The sequence below is a fragment of the Felis catus genome, chromosome B2 (genome assembly GCF_018350175.1).
Source record: "Felis catus isolate Fca126 chromosome B2, F.catus_Fca126_mat1.0, whole genome shotgun sequence".
NCBI classification, from domain to species: Eukaryota; Metazoa; Chordata; class Mammalia; order Carnivora; family Felidae; genus Felis; species Felis catus.
In genome coordinates, this window is record NC_058372.1 from 44,424,881 (window position 1) to 44,442,027 (window position 17,147).

The 17,147-nt window shown below is 44.9% G+C and overlaps 1 protein-coding gene and 1 long non-coding RNA gene across 5 annotated transcripts in view; one reads left to right on the forward strand and one right to left on the reverse strand.

Moving 5' to 3' along the window:
* PLA2G7 (phospholipase A2 group VII) overlaps positions 1-17,147 on the reverse strand; it is a 39,892-nt gene that overhangs the window by 6,680 nt on the left and 16,065 nt on the right. For 2 of the 4 annotated variants that reach the window (XM_045057623.1, XM_023254043.2), the window contains exons 2-7: positions 11,411-11,553; positions 6,332-6,453; positions 5,749-5,893; positions 4,193-4,286; positions 2,060-2,128; positions 1,076-1,202 (exon numbers count right to left, since the gene is read on the reverse strand). In XM_045057623.1, coding sequence (XP_044913558.1) covers positions 1,076-1,202; positions 2,060-2,128; positions 4,193-4,286; positions 5,749-5,893; positions 6,332-6,453; positions 11,411-11,519 — 666 coding nt within the window. In that variant the 5' untranslated portion in view covers positions 11,520-11,553. Of the gene's footprint in view, positions 1-1,075; positions 1,203-2,059; positions 2,129-4,192; positions 4,287-5,748; positions 5,894-6,331; positions 6,454-10,961; positions 11,185-11,410; positions 11,554-17,147 lie in introns of those variants that run through there. The other 2 variants (XM_045057622.1, XM_023254044.2) reach the window with 2 other exon arrangements.
* Positions 215-1,027, forward strand: LOC109499693. The gene is made up of 2 exons (XR_002157118.2): positions 215-364; positions 894-1,027. It is a non-coding gene; the product is annotated as an uncharacterized LOC109499693 (long non-coding RNA).

The window sequence follows — 17,147 nt, forward strand, 5'->3', positions numbered from 1 at the left end:
TGTGGGAAAGACGATTGATTGCTTATAAACTACAAATGTCTCAGTGATTAGTGACTGGAACACAACCTAGTGTAAGGACACAGGCTTTAGCCCTGCAGGTAGTTACAGCTGAGTCCAGATCCTGTCTCTGCTGCTTCCCCACGGTGTGACTTCAGACGGTTTCCTTAACTTCCGCAGCTCCCATTTGTTGTGTAATAATGCCTACCTCAGTGAAATGTGGGTGGGGTTAGATGCAATGACATATGGAAAACGCCCATTGTAGTAAAGCTTGGCACAAAGGTGGAAGCCAATGTGCCCTCTATCACTTATCTTCCAGACTCCCCCGTGAGCCAAATACGGTTATTATTCACTACCTTTGCAACAGGTAAAACATAGAAGCAAAATAGAGTAAGTCGCTTGATCGAGATCATCCCACTAGGAAGCGAGGGCATCAGGATTCAAACATAGAAATTTGGATTCTAAGGCCTGGACTCTTAATACTGTCCTATACTGCTTCTCCAAAAAGTAGTGCTTTTAATATTGCCTTGGCAGCGAGGGTATTTATGGATTCCTTTTCTAGCACCTCTGAGATTCTAAAATTAGAAGTTCTTTTGCTTTTTTAGTTTTTAAAAATATTTATTTATTTATTTTTGAGACAGAGAGGGACAGAGCATGAATGGGGGAGGGTCAGAGAGAGAGGGAGGCACAGAATCTGAAGCAAGAGCTGTCAGCACAGAGCCTGACGCGGGGCTCGAACTCACGGACCGTGAGATCATGACCTGAGCCGAAGTCGGACGCTCAACCGACTGAGCCAGCCAGGCGCCCCTAAAATGAGAAGTTCTGATGCCAATGATTTCTGAATATCTACTGTCATCTCTCAAGATTTTTATGTTGGTCTTTTTTTTTTTTACCAGATCCAGATCTGATCCAGACTTTTCATCAAGGGAGCTGTATCACTCTGAAGATCTTCCAACAGGCCTTTTGGGAATGGGAAATGGGAGAGCTCGGAGCAGACCTTACCATGTGCAAATTAAATCAGCAAGCATCATCATCGTGCATACGATTTTTAGTCACCATGCCACCTCCTGCAATGTACCTGCTCATTTCGTAGAGGCACCTCCTGGTCCCCTGGTTTTAGGGTTTTAAGATAGAGCCAAGACTTGTTCCCTATTTCTACAGCAGACTGGTCCCTGAAATAGTAAGTCGCAGACGCAGATCCGTCTCTACAACACAAACAAATCAATTACTTACATTCGCTCTTCCTCATCCCCATCCCGCACTTCACTCTGATCTTTCCGACTTCCCTTTCTTCTTCCACTCTACCTTTGTTTTAAAACCGTTCTCACTCGTCTGTGGACTGTGAGGAACTTAACAGAAGACCGTGGGGGAAGGGAAAGGGGAAAAAAATAGTCACAAACAGAGAGGGAGGCAAACCAGAAGAGACTCTGAAATACAGAGAACAAACTGAGGGTTGCGGGGGGAGGGGCGGAGGAGAGGGGCAAAATGGGTGATGGGCATTGATGAGGGCACTTGCTGGGATGAGCACTGGGTGTTGTAAGTAAGGGATGAATCACGGGAATCTACTCCCGAAGCCAAGAGCACACTGTGTGATGACTAACTTGACAATAAATTATATTTTAAAAATAAATAAATGAAAATAAAAATAAAACCAAAGAGGCCCCCAAGGGAGTCCTCAGAAAGAGCCATCGCTGCAGGTCAAGTCAACCCGTCCTATCGTCATTGTTCTAGGAGGCCCCCTCGCAAACTCATGCGTGGAATCCAATCCCAGTGCTGCCATTTTTTCACTGTGTGATTTTCAGCAAGTTACTCAACCTTTCCCAGCTTCATTTTTCCTCCTCCTTAAAAGAGTGACAACAGTAACCATTTCAGAGGGTTGTTCCAAAGATTCAATGATGTATGAACATGGCACACAATGACAACTCTAGAAATGCTAGCTGGTTTTCAACTCTTGACAATTTAACTCAGTCCCCTTTTATCCCCTCATCACGTAACCATAGTTGACAATTTCACTGATTTCTTTTTATAAATCTTCTTGGAAGTCAGAGCCCAGGCGACATACCTGTGTTCTACAGCAGCAACTATGAACCCATGAGATGCAAGATCAATGCCAACAGCAGAATAAATTGTCCTTCAAAACAAAACAAACAAACAAACAGGAAGCACTGAAATAGCTGTCATGCAAAGGCGGGGTCCACTAACGAGCCTCGGAATGTGGAAGCCATCACACGCCTGTGGTAGTGCCCAGGGGAACACCAGAGAGCTGTGGTTCTCAAAGGGGTCACACTTCTGCCTCTCGGGGGATACCTGACAATGTCTGGAGGTAACTTCATTATCATGACCGGGCAGAGGGTGCTGTTGGCATCCAGTGGATAGAGGGATGCTGTTAAAAATCCTACAGTGCACAGGGCTACCCTCCACGATAAGAAATTCTGAGAAATGTCAGTAGTCCTGAGGTTGAGAAACCGTGATGCAGTGATTCTAAATATTGCCTTTGAGAGCGCTGGATTTTAATCTTGGTCCTACCACCGACCAGGTATATAACTTTAGGCAATTGCATGACCAGATCTTTGTCTGCACCTATAAAATGGGACTTTATAAAGCCTTTGCTTTAGAACAGTTAGAAGGTTTTGCTAAGACAGCGTATGTAGGAAGGCAGTGCAGTGTGGTGCTGAAGAGAACACGACCTGCTGTCTGACCACTACATTTGAATCTACCACTGCTTTGGATAAGTCACTTATCTGTCCTCTGCAACACTATGATAACTGGTGGGATTCTTGTAAGGATTAAGGACATTAATATGTTTTCAGTGCTTATAACCACATCTAAAACAGGGGAAAGGCTGAACACATGTCAACTGTTAGTTATTTAAATGACTGGAAACAATCATGTGCTAAGTAGCTGCATTGACCCCTTCCAGTTCCTCATTCTGGACGATCTTCTCGTGTCATGCATTCAATAGGAAATGGCAATAGAGAACCAAAGAGAGGTAGTGGGAACGATGTCCTCTATTGTTGAAGATACGCAATCTACCCAGGAAGGGGAAATGGGTCTAGTACAGGGATCAGCAAACGTCTTCTGTAAAAGGCCAGAGTGTAAATATTCCCAGCTTAGTGGGCAATATGATATCTATCACAGCTGCTCAACTCTGCTGTCATAGCACAAAAGTCGCTGCAGACAATGCGAAAGACGAATGAGTGTGGATGTGTTTCAGTAAAGCTTTATTTATAGAACTGAGCAGCAGGCTAGCCTTGGTCCTCAGATTCTAACGTGCCAACCACTGGTCTGGTAGAAATCAAAGAAATGGCTCCAATTGAAGTACCGAAGATAATTTCTTATTGCAGAAGCTACCCAACTTCTGGCCAACTAAAAGCCACCTTTTATTTTCTGAAAGTCTTATAATCCTCTGAGGTAGAAAGAAAGGTAGGCAGTTGAGAAAACAGAGGAGACGTGGGTGTGGTGGTCATGAAAACGTGCCACTCTGAGATCATGCCACAGAGAGCGTAGTTGACTAAAGATCCCACTGAGCCCCTCCGCCTTTGGATCCACCACCACCAGCTAAGCTTCCTTTGGGCTGTGCCCAGTGACTGGGCATGGCACGGGTACCAATGGAGACCCATTCCCGTGAGATGCGAGGCTCCTTTGATGAGCAACTTCGAGTTAAGCACTCTCTCATTTGGCCTGGTCCAGTCTCTGCTAGAACTGTGCTGTAATCTGGGATTCTCCATACCCAATCTCTCCATTCCCCATCTCCTTCCCAAGTGTCCAACCTGCATCATGATCTGAAGATTCTGTCTTTTCCTCTCTGTTCCCTCTATCCTTCACGGGCATTTCTCTCCATAAATGTCTTTTATAGCCAATCCAATCTTGGTGCACGCTTCTCAGAAGACCTGAGCTAATCCAGGGGATGGTTGTGAGAGTGTATTATACTATAGAAGGGTGACAGCCCCAAATGCCACCTCTTCTGTCCTCGTCATGAGGCTAGTCCCCATGAGCTGGAAGGAGAGAACAAACTACTTGACCAGATAGGGCTGGACTGATCAATAGACCATGGTCAACATTTGAGGAACCCCAATTCCTGCAAAACGGGGGTGACCATGATACTCCATACTCTGCTCTTCTTTTTGCGAGGGGAGGGCAGGGAATGCATTGCCATTGGACCTTAGGGGTTAAAAGTTTTCCTCTCACACGTTACCGGAATGCTCCAAGACCATGAGAAAAAACTATTAGTGGGTATTTTTCACCAGTCCTCAGAGGAGAATTCCAGTTTGCAGGAGTTGTCATTGAACCTAGACAACGAGAGATTATAATTAGTGTTTGCTCCGACTTGAATGTTGCCGCCTAATTTAATTTACATCTTCTTAGTAGAAATCCTAACTCATGGAATTTATACTTATGTTTTTATGTACTAATAGTAAATTCATTAAAAAGTCTGCTGCTAGATACTTAACACCCAAAGACCTGAAGCATGTAGTTTTTCCTAAGACGGTAAAATCATGAATTATCAGTTTTCACTGCCAGCTCTGAACTGAGGGTGAGACACTTTACCCCTTACAGGTGTATTCAGAAGGCTGTTCCTGAGCACTAACCCCGGGTCTTGGTGAAACTTCAAAGGGACTATTCTGAAACCAAACTACCGAATAAACCTCAGGAGCGTTACCCTGAGAACCAGAATCTTCAAATCTCCTTTCATTCCATGCTAATTTGGTAATGATCAAGACAGACCGCTGACTTCATACTCGGATGTGCCTTTGGATGCAGCTCTACCACTTACTATTGACCTTGAGCAAGTAACGAGAACTCTCCGAGTCTCCGATTCCTCTTTTGCACAATGGAGGAAATGATACCTGATAGGGCTTTTGTGAGAATGTTATCTAAGTAGGCAACATATGTAAAGCGCCTATCTCGTGCCGTAAGAAGGGACTCAACGTGGAAGGCATTGTCTTCCCTCGTTTCACTTCTCCATTGCTATTGTCATTATCACCATGAGTTATTTGTGTTTCATTTTCTCATTTATAAAATGGAGAGGCAGTCATAAAGCTTGAACGTGATGATTGCCGTGGAAGTGATCTGTTAACTTATTCGGCACCATAAAGAGGTGTTAGTTACGGTTCCATCATTTCTGTTATTAGGTGGTTTTTAGGAAAACTCCAAGGAGATGTTTCAAAGAATGCCAAAAGTGGCAGGTAGTTTTGAGAGGGAAATTTGAAGATGTAGTCGACACCGGCCCAACAGTAGTGTCTGGTCAAACAGATAAGGAAGGAAATGTCTATATTAGTTATAAGTAGACAAATGAAGTGGGGAATGCACATCAGATTGTCTTGGTGAGGGAGGCTGGTCCCTTGGCGGGTAGGAGATGGGAATGAGAGCGGAGTCTCATCATTTCTGACGGGTGAGAAATTAGTTTTCACTTTCGCACAAAGCATACAAAAGGGAAGTGGGCACTTACCAGATTATTGCTTCCCTGCAGTATATGAGCAGGAATATCAAAGAATATCTGCCACAGGCAGATATTACAGCCGTCTTTAAGTCTGGCACTTTCCCTACCTCCATATACCCCGATATATGCAAAACGAACAAAACGAGAACCCCTGCTTCTCTGACAGTTGCCTGGGCTTTTAAGAAGCAATTTGTCATCTTAGAAGTTTAGACTGGAGAGAATCTACTTTGATCTTTGCCAGAAACTCCTGCTGTTTTCAAGGTTTTCTTATATTCTAGAGCCTACCAAAGCAGGATCAACAGAAATCTTACCAAAAAAGAAGCTCAGTATTTTGCCCATAAGCCAGTGTGTTCCAAGAAATTTACTAAGACCAAAAAAATATTCTTTGTTTGGGATCCAAAGGGTGTCAGAGTGGTCATCCTCTTGGGATGGATAATACAAACGCAAGAAGGTGCCCTGGAGAGGAAAAGAAATCAATGTACTTTTAGTGAAGTTGCTTCTCCATTATGTCCCAACAGCTATTTGGCATATTTAATTAGAGGGGAAACCTCGGTTGTTCACAAGGAGGTCCAGAGAGAACTTTTTAAGCTGCTGTGGTGCCTGAATACAGTAGAAAGAGAAGGGGAAACATGTTTTCTGAGTGAAAAGAAAGCATGAGCAGGCTGGTTTCAACCATTAAGGAAGGGGAAAATAGAGCTTATAGATAAATAAATCAGATGATAGCAACAAATCTGGGAAAGACTTACGTAGCAAAAGGCTTCTTATGCAACAACATAAATAACAACATGAGTCATTCTCAGGTGAGGGCAAGAGCAAGTTTCAAAACCTTCTAGGGGACCACAGGGACAGTCAATGTCAGAACATAAAGATTAGTGCTATTAATCAAAGCATTACCTTATTACTGTAATCAAACATCAAGTCTGTACAACCGACAGAGTAAGAGCCATTTCCTTTGGGAATTTTAGTTTGGCCTAAGCTTGCAGCAGCCATCAGAGCTTGTATTTTATTGACCCATGCTGAAAAAAAAAAAAAAGTAAATATTATCTCACTGTCATCCATTACACCCCAGACTTTATCATGCAAAAGGAAATTCCAAGGGAATTAAGTTACACCCCTTCGTTTTTGGCCTCCTTCATTTCTTTACCTAACTAGTAAAATATGCAAATAATTATTAAAGGCCTGATACAAGCAAAGTATTGTGGGGGAATAAAGATAGAGGTAGACATTTCTTAAGATGCTTAAGACCATCACCTCCTAACACTTACAGCCTTGCCCTTAGCCTCTGTTCTGATCCAGATCATGTTAAAAACCCCTTCCCCCGACTGTTTTTCCCAAACAGGAACCTTATCTCACACTTCAGATTTGGGCTTACAACTTCCCGTTGGGTGCCTCTACCTGCTATCCTTCCCTTTGGAACATCAAGGCCAATGGTCCAAAATAAGATCGAATGGCCATCTCGCAACTCTCCTTCCTCATCCCCCAACCACACAACCTGCAGCTCCAGCATTTCCTAGCTCGTGTATCCCGAGTCAGAAACCTGGGAATCCTCCTCCTATGTCCTTCTCATCAAACCCCTCCATCCAACGAGTCTCAATTTTAACATTTTGTTTTTAGCCTAAAATTCTCTCTCCAGTATAGCCCTGATCCCCTAATTGTCTATTTACACTTTCAAGGTCTCAGACAGTTGCCATCTCTCCTAACTGTCCTATTCATCTTGGATCTTAACCTTCAAATGCATCCTTCACACTTTACCAGGCTACTCTTCTTAGAATTTGTCAATGGCTTCCGATCACTAAGTGGCTATTTCTGAATGAGGAATATATTGGAATCTTTTTGGAAGGCAGTTTGTAGACGGTATTTAAATCTACACGTCTTCCTAAGCTAGTTCCATTGCTACTTGAGGCACGAATGTGGCCTATCCTTCCAATGTTCTGGAGTTGAAATGTGTAGATTTCATAGGGGCGTAAGGTACATCCCAAGTTCTTGGGCACTGTAAGAAAGACCCTCAGTGATCTGAAGGTCTACTGCCTTGTACTCTTCTGCTTTTTCTTTACCTGCCTTCCATGGGCTCCAGCACTCCTGAGCGATACACGGAGCTGTTCGACGCCCCGGCACCTTTATAAATTCTATTCCTTGTGTTTGAAATCCCAGGGGCAAACTCCTGTTCACCCTTTAACATCCTGATCAGATGTCAGGTCTTCTCCGAAGCCTTCCCTCATTCCCCAGACTTGTTTCATTCTCATTATTAAATCAGTTCCCTCTATGTGTTTCTATCATTCTTTTTTTCCTATCGTATTAAAATTACGTGTTTGTACGCTCTGCTTCCCACACTAGGCGATTTCTTAAGAGCTGTGTACTTTTGTATCTTCAGATCTTAATGTTGGCACACAGCTGGTGCTCCGTAAATCTTTGTGAAAGTAAGCTGAGCTGAGCTTTTCCACGGCTCACCAGGCTCTCATCTGCATCAACCCCTTTATGGTATATATTCTTTTACCCACCCACTCTTGAAACTGTTTCTCCTTCTTTGGTGCCTAAACTCTTCAACACACCTGCAGTTTTGCCTGTTACCCTCCTTTCTGAATCCCAGTTGAATCCGTATTTACTTGGTAAGATGGTGAGTGCAACTATCATTATAGCCAGACTTTCACTTTTCTATTTGTCTTTCTGAGCTTGCCTACTTGATACTGTGCGAATCGATTTCACTGCTCGACAGACTCCTTCAAGCTTTCCATCGCATTCTGCCTCTGCCACTAAGACACAGGGAGCCGTTTTAGGTATGGAACTTATGTCGATATCATGGGGCATCACCCATAAATGTTCTGAGGTCTGAGAAGAAGCCTGTCTTTCATGTCGGTGACTAATGTGTGAAGCACTTGCCAGCGATGAGCCCTTCAATACATGAGGCTTGCTAGTCAAAGTTGGTCCAAGAATCAGCATCACTGGGAGCTTGGAAATCAGGATCTTCAGCCGTACCCCAATTCTACTAAATCAGAAAGGCTGTGCCTATTCAAGTTTACAAAACGACTAGGCGAAGGTACCAGACCACCTGATCTGCCATTCATAGTCCAATAGTAGGAGCTAGTTCCAAGGAAGGTGGGAGTGAGATGAATGGCCTGGGGTATTAGAGCCAAGTAATCCTATTTTGGATTCCAGCTGTACCCCTGAGAAGTTATGGTGCTCTGGCCTAGGCAAGTTGCTCCCCTCTCTTATTCTCATTTGTAAAATGGCGGAAAAAAGCACTTGACAACCTGCAGGACAGCTGTGAGAATGAAGTGATGGTAGAAGTCAAGGGCCTAGCACAGAACACATCAGCAACAGACAACTGACACTGTGTGTCCCTTACCTAGAGGGAGTTAACTCTGGCTACCCAGATTCAAGCCCTCAGAAGAGTTTGAGCAGATGGAAACTAGACCATACTATTTTCCCTTTGGGCAGATTCAAAATCCAAAGTATTTCCTCAGACATTTAAACAACAACAACAACAACAACCCACTTTACCTGTAAAGGCTAACGGTTTCAGTGGTATTTAGAATCACAAAAGGCTCTTTCTTTCCCATTTAAGATTGTCTACCAAGTCAGGCTTCGTGGTGTAACAGGGAGATGTTAAGCCCTGCCTTTCCCTCTGTGAGGGGCAGGCTGTGTCCGGCTGTGCCCCCACCCACATCAGCCATGATGTGATGGTACGGGCATCGAAGGGGAGGGCTACGGCTCATGGAGTTTGATGAGGAGCCCAGAGAACGCACAGCCGCCTTGGAGGTACTCTACCTCTGGAAATTAGGAGTTCAGTTCTAGAGTAATGGGAGGGTTCCAAGGCCCACAAGGTTTCTCTTGTGAGATCTCAATTCCACCTCGGCTCTGGGAACCTTCTCCAATTACCTAGGAGTGCCCTGGTTCTCTAAATCCTGCTCTACCAAAAAGCCCCCTTGCTCAGCATTCAGGAGCCGCAGGTCAAGGTGAGTCTACAGTTCTGCCCATTTGAAGACGGCCCCTCAGGAATCTTGGAGCTAACCCAGGTGTGGGTGTAGGTCTACCGAGCCCTGTGGCTGTTCAGTGCCAGGGGGGTACAGAAAAGTTTCATTAGCCTGCAGGTAATCCAGCCATTGTCCCCGGTTTCCTGTTCTCCAATCATCTATCAGGACTCATCATGAAGGGAGAAACGAGGAGTCTTATCAGGTTGAGCGTCCATCCTCTAGATGATACAGTTTGTGGTTCAGAACTCATAGATGTCACTCCTTGTTTTTCTTCAACTTTATTTTAATAGGAGCGTCAGAAACTCTGGACTATTTATAGGCTATTAATCTTACAATACATTTTTTGGGGTGTTCATTTGTCAAATATTCCTGATACTCACTCCTGGGTTTCGAGATGGATTGTATACACGCTAGGAACGTAACATTTTCTTATACAGCTTTATGTCCTCCATTAACAAAAAGGATATTTCTAGCCCATACTTTACCTGCATAACCATGTTTTCTACATACTCAGTTAGGATATGAACAACCATCTATTATCCTAATCCTTTATTTAACCAAGGATTTCTAACAATTTACAAAATATGTATGCGTTCGGTTGCTCAAGACCGAATGGGACACTGGCCTTGACTGTGGGACTACAAAAGATGAATAATGTAGTGTCCCTGTTCTTAAGTTTCTGCCAGTCCAATGACAGCCCTCCCGTGACTTTCAAACATGGGATATAAAACATGCTTTGAAATTCCCACCCTGAGCCAATAAAAAGTGCATGATGTAAATGTCTCCTAGCTGATAATCTGTCCGTCGGGTAAGATGTTACTCGTTTCCAATCCTTGGAAAAGGTAATGGGAAAATTAACTTCACTAGGCTGGAAGGTCCTTGAGCTTGACCACAAGCTCACTGTCTTAGTCACCGGTGTATCAGCGATGACTCAACTTCCTGATAAGTGTTGTTGAATGAATGCACCTGTGAGATATTATGCCATTTCCTGTGTAAATACAGATACAACATATAGTCTGTCTGACCGATGCATCTGCTTTGCCAACTACAAAGCAAGGCAGTATTTATCAGGTGCAGGGTTATGAAAGCCCTTTTGTAAATGTTACAGTAAGGAGTCACCCATCAAACCTGAACAGCTAGATCCAGAGTCACCAGGTCTGTGGCTTCAGAAGCCACCTACACTGCTCACCTGAGGAGAAGCTGGACAGAGAAGACTGTGCATCACCACGCTCTGGGATTGGCAGGAACCCACAAAACTCCGGAAGCAATCTCTTTGCAATACAGGTCCTTCTCGGTGATGGCAGATGTACCTTTCTAGAGGTGGCTGTCCCACTCTGGCCACCTCTTCTGGGCCTGACTAAGCCTTCCCCTCCTCCCCTTCCCTCCCACCACAAGGTAAGAGAGAGCAAGAGATGTGCATCCATTCTCCCCTGGAGCTCTTCAGCTGGTCCCTGCTTCCCCTTGTGATAACATAGAAAACATGGTTTCCCTCTGGACCCCAAGAGCCTAAATGGTCGTCTTCTCACACCACCCCCCCCCCTCCCAGTACTAACCAAGACTACACCTGTTGATCAAGACACCTGCCTCTCCTTCACCTTCATGGGAGCAGGTTTTGAGGTTGCCTCTGAGAGAACTCCAGGGGCTTTGTGTCACTGCGCCTGAGTGAGAGCGGGCTAGGGCAGTGAGGGACAGGAGGGGCCACGTTGAGGAAGTTCTCCACAGTGGTTGCCAGCTGAGCTTCCAGTCTGTCTGAAAATGCCTCATCTTGGTTCTGTCCTGCAGTCATGATATTGAAGAAGACAGGCGCTTCTTCAGTTTCAGTTGCAATGAGGAGAAAGCGAGGCTCTCTCCCCAAGCCCAGGAGAACAGGTCTCCATGAGCCCTTTTATAATAGAACTTGGTTAGAAGTCCACACATGTGGACCACGTGGAATCCACGTGTGGCCACGTGGAATCTGGCCACAGATCAGTTGCTCAAACCCTGGAACAAAGATGCCTCTTACCTGATGATCTAATATGGGCAACAGGATTTAGGTCTTGCCAGTCAAAAGGATGAACCAGTGCGAGGCTGCTGCAGAGGCAGAAAAGCGCATGCAATTTGGATGGCAACATCTTGGAAGCTGAGGAGTGGTTTCAGCTTAACCTTCTTCAAGGCAGGTTATTAAAAGAAAAAAAAACACATGCAATCAAGAGGACTTTAATAGGCTGACAAATCAGGGAGATTAAGGCACTAGCAACATGATTTTACATACAATTATGGGAAGAAACCACCTGGAAAAAAACGGAATATGCATTTTCTGGGCCGGGTTTTTGAAAGGCATCAAGGTGGCCAAATCCTTGGGAATGCCGGATCATATCATAGCGCGTAGAAATAACACATTGAGGCAGTCATATTAGGTTTCTGGTCACTAATTCTCTAACTCTGTAGCAGTCTAGTTTGGTTATAAAGAATAGCATCAAAATAGAATAATTGTGGCAATCACAGATGGCAGTCAATAATGTCCTAGCACATTCGTAAACACTCCGGGAGTTCTGGCTAATGTTTCCGTCGCAATTATAAAATGATCATATTGCTGCAGAAATGATGTTTCATTTTTGGTGATCTCTATGCCTCTTCTACACTGAAACCTTCCCGGAGGCAGCGAGGTCAGGCCTTATGTATTCTTCCCACTGCCTACCAGGGGCCTGGCATGCCGTGGGTGTTGCATAAATGTTTACAGAATTTGTGAAGGAATGATTGTAGTCCAACACGTGGTATATTAGACTCATGATAATAACAAATGATATTACAACTGGGCGCTATGCTAACATCTTATTAGCAAAAGCCTATCTTGTATTTGTGCATCATCTTTACCTTCTAGAACTTCTCCCTTCATAAAACTGAATTGTTTCCTCACTGGTAATAACTTGCTAACAGACTTTTGTTTTCAGATGTATTTCTATGCTTGAATACATGCATAGAATACATACATAGCTATAAATACACACATACATATAAATGTCAATATGTAAAACTATACTCTTAAAATTTATTTGCAGAACTTCATTTCAAGTTACCCTTTTATTTATTTATTTTAACGTGTATTTAGTTTTGAGAGAGAGAGAGAGAGACAGAGCATGAGCAGGGGAGGGGCAGAGAGAGAGGGAGACCCAGAATCCAAAGCAGGCTCCAGGCTCTGAGGTGTCAGCACAGAGCCCGATGCGGGGCTCGAACTCACAAGCTGTGAAATTATGACTTGAACCGAAGCCAGACGCTTAACAGACTGGGCCACTCAGGTGACCCTCAAGTTACACTTTTAATTTGATAATATGGTTAGAGTCTTTTCATATGAGTATACGGCACTATAGTTTGTCTTTTTATGTAAAATGGCACTTAGGAGTTCCTCAAAAAAGCTTGTTCACTAAACAAATGATAATATTGCCAACATTTGAAGGCTTATTATGTGCCCAGCATTTTTCATAGTTTCTGGCATGTGTTTTCTTATTCAGTTGGCCCTAAAACAATCTGTGAGGGAGATTTAAGTATCCCCATTGTATTGAAGAAGAAATTGAGGCAAGGAAAAAACATTTTTTATATAATTTATCAGGTTGGCTAACATACATCATATCCAGTGTGCTCTTGGGTTTCGGGAGTAGATTCTTGTGATTCATCACTTACATACAACACCCAGTGCTCATCCCAACAAGTCCCCTCCTCAATGCCCATCACCCATTTTCCCCATCCCCTTCCACCCTCAGTTTGTTCTCTGGATTTAAGAGTCTCTTATGGGGGCGCCTGGGTGGCTCAATCGGTTAAGTGTCCGACTTCAGCTCAGATCATGATCTCACAGTGCGTGAGATCGAGCCCTGCGTCGGGCTCTGTGCTGACAGCTCGGAGCCTGGAGCCTGCTTCGGATTCTGTGTCTCCCTCTCTCTCTGCCCCTCCCCTGCTCATGCTCTGTCTCTCTCTCACAAGGAAATAAACATTAGTTTTTTTTTTTTTTTTAAAGAGGGTCTCTTATGGTTTGCCTCCCTCTCTGATTATAATTTTTTTTCTTTCTCTTCCCTCATGGTCTTCTGTTAAGCTTCTCAATTTCCACATATGAGTGAAAACATATGATCCCTGTCTTTCTCTGACTCATTTATTTCATTTAGCGTAAGACCCTCTGGTCCCATCCACGTTGTTGCAAATGGCATGATTTCATTCTTCTTCAGAGGCAAGGATAATTTAACCGACTTGTCCTAATCAAACAGCTAGCAAGGGCTGGAGGCGGGGCTTGAACCCAGACTATCTGAGGCCCTGCTTTTAACCACAACTTTGGGCGGCACCAATTTCTCTTCACCTTAAAATGATAATCTTCTAAAGTTAACGAACACAACGCCTATTTTAATGATGCTAATGTGTTTAGGAACTTCCTGGATTGAAAAGAGGGCTTAATAGGGGCGCCTGAGTGACTCAGTCGGTTAAGGGTCCGACTCTGGCGCAAGTCGTGGTCTCATGGTTCATGGATTCAAGCCCCACATCAGGCTCTCTGTTGTCGTGTGCTTCGAATCCTTTCTCCCCCTCTCTCTGTCCCTCCCCCCCACAAACAAGAATAAACATTTAAAAAAATTTTTTTTTAACGTTTTTATTTTATTTTTTTTCAGACAGAGAGAGACAGAGCATGAACAGGGGAGGGTCAGAGAGAGGGAGACACAGAATCCGAAACAGGCTCCAGGCTCTGAGCTGTCAGCACAGAGCCCGACGCGGGGCTTGAACTCACAGACCGCGAGATCATGACCTGAGCCGAAGTCGGCTGCTTAACCGACTGAGCCACCCAGGCGCCCCTAAACATTTTTTTTTAATGACTTAATAAAGGGCTAGAAACTGTTCTCTAAAGAGAGGAGACTCTGTCTCATCATTCTTGCCCTAATTCATATTTGGAGCAACATGCTAGAACCCTTGGAGACGGCAGAGTGCTGTGTATGCATCCAGAGAAACAGCTACTGAGTTTCCCAAATAAGCAGCAGACGAAGTCGAACAGAAGTCAAGCGATCCGCTCCCCAGCCTCCACCAACCACCCTCCTGTTACACCGTCACAACTGGGGTTTTCACCAAATGACACCATCCGCAGAAAGTATTTACAGGGGCATGAGCAGAGGGCTTTAGAAAATTCTACCCCTGGTGCTCCAGCCCATGGCTGAGTTAGAGGAGCTTCATTTGGCCATCTGGAAAATCACTGGGGATGAAGTTGAGGAAGAAGGAAGGCCACGTGAAACACACAAGGGGATCAACAGAGAGTTTTAGGAACACTGCACTAACCCAGAGAAAGTTAGCTTGCCCACAGCTCTGTGGTACTCATGACAGCTTCCCTGTTAACAACCTCAGGAAGAGTTAGAGACGGCCAGTTGCTGGAAGGGCTTTGCCAGGTCCTCCACGCAGGACTGGGGTGCTCTTCCCCCCCCATGTTTCTACCAGACCTGTGCCACTGCCATCACCGTCGGTCCTCAGAGTGAAGCAGGACAGACTGAAGGCCAGGTGAAATGGCACGTTAGAGTTCCCACCCTGACCTCATGCTAGCTACAAGGGCTCTTGGGGAACCTCAGAACAGACGGCTTCCTGAGTCCCACCCAGACCTACTGACTCAGAATTTTTAGAAGGCACGTTGGGGCATCTGCACTTTAGCTCTTGAGGGATCCCGACGTAGCCACTCCCAGAATGTAGCACTTGGAAACTGCTGCAGTGGGACGAAAAGAGTACTATTCAGTTAGCATTATTGATTAACTCACTATTTTTTTATTTAAGTCATCTCCACTCCCCCCGTGGGGCTCGAACTCATGACCCCAAGGTCAAGAGACACGTGCTCTGCGAACTGAGCCAGCCAGGCACCCAGAGAGTACTACCTGTTTAGAAGTTTTCACCACCCTCTTATAATGTGCTATCTGATCTCATCCTCAAGAGAGTAAGCCTCTAAATAATTTAATGATTGGCTGACTCATTCATTCGTTCATTTGTTCATGTACTCAATTTTAAGAGCGCCAATGTCACATTTTGGGATGAGCACTGGGTGTTGTATGGAAACCAATTTGACAATAAATTTCATATATTGAAAAAAAAAAAAAAGAGTGCCAATGTGTCAGCCCATGTTTGGGATAAAAATACTTTTTAAATCAAACTTTTTTTTTCAATAGATGTGATTTTTTTATCCTAAAAATTCCGGTGGGGAGAGAGACTTTCAAACAATTGTGGTAAATGCAGTAACAGATTATTTACAAAATGTAGGGGGAATAAAGGTTTAGTGGACATAAAGGAGAAGCAAACTTTAGCACCTGCATTTTTCCTTTTGGGGGAAGAAGGTCAAGGAAACACAGAAAGGTTCTGGCTCCGGCCTGAGGTCACCTAGTCACTGTTTGCGGCCAGGAATGGACGGCGGCGGGTCTTCTTCATTTGGCCCCCGTGTACCGAGTGATAGAAGGATCCAGATGGGATCCTCCTCCCTGCTTTCCATCCCCCCCCCCACCCCCCCGTGCCACAGAATGAACTGCCTTCCCCTGCTGCCTCCTGCTGGTGTGCTTTGTGGGATGAAACGATATGCCAACACTGTCCCCAGCTGATGGCAAGACAGCTGGGTCCAAAGCAGTGGACAATCGTCACCAAGGTTTCCCTGCAGTCGGGAAAGGAGGCCTTCTCTGGGCCTGGCTCCTCAAGAGCACCAGGGAAGAAAGCATTTCCCACCCCAGAGAACAGGGGCTCCTGTGCCCTGGAGCCACTAGCAACACAGAAGTCTGCCCCCCTCTGGTAGCATTCTTGTTATTTTTTTTTAACTTTTTTATTTATTTTTTTTAATGTTTATTTATTATTGAGAGACAGAGAGAGACAGAGCATGAGCACGGGGTGGGGGGGCAGAGTTGCGGGGAGGCACAGAACCCGCACCAGGCTCCAGGCTCCGAGCTGTCAGCACAGAGCCCGACGCGGGGCTCGAACTCACGAACTGCGAGATCCTGACTTGAGCCGAAGTCGGATGCTCAACCGACTGAGCCACCCAGGCGCCCCTCTGGCAGCATTCTATACACGTCCTCCTTTGGATACTTTGCAGCCTACAGTACAATGCTCTGTTTACAGAATTGTTTCACCCTTAGCCTGTGAGCTCCTCCAGGGCAGGGATTGGTCTCATTTACCTCTTCACTACTTACAAAGGGGCCAGTATATAGCAAGTATGAGTAAATACTTCCTTAATGAGGATGAACAATCCTGTTTTCTTTTTGGTACGGGCTACCAAGCAGCCCAGAAACACATTCCCAGATGATTTCACACCAGGGGTGACTTCTCAGTACACCAAAGTGGGTAGGGGTCAATTACTTGGGCTTTAGTGCCTAGAGCCCAACTGCCTGGGTCTGAATCCCAGCCTGGACGCTGGTAGCGTGATCCTCGGCAAACTATGGAATCCCTCTCTGCCTTATTCCCTCATCCGTGAAATGGGGCTGAGGATGATAATAATATTACCCAGGGTTAAGTGATTACCATGCGTAACACAGTGTTTTTGCATGGAGCTAGATGCAAACATTAGCATACTCGTTTTGCATTCCTGGCACCGTGGGTCAGTCCCAGGTAGGGAGTTGCTCAATAAGTGTCATCCAGATAAAAGCTAGTGTGCCAATCGAGACCTTGAGATAGAAACAGGAAGTCATGCTTGGTCATCATCCCCTTTGTCCATAGGTGGTTCTGCTGAATAGATCTTCTAGGTTTCATTAAGGGCTCCAATATCTCCCAAACACTGTAAT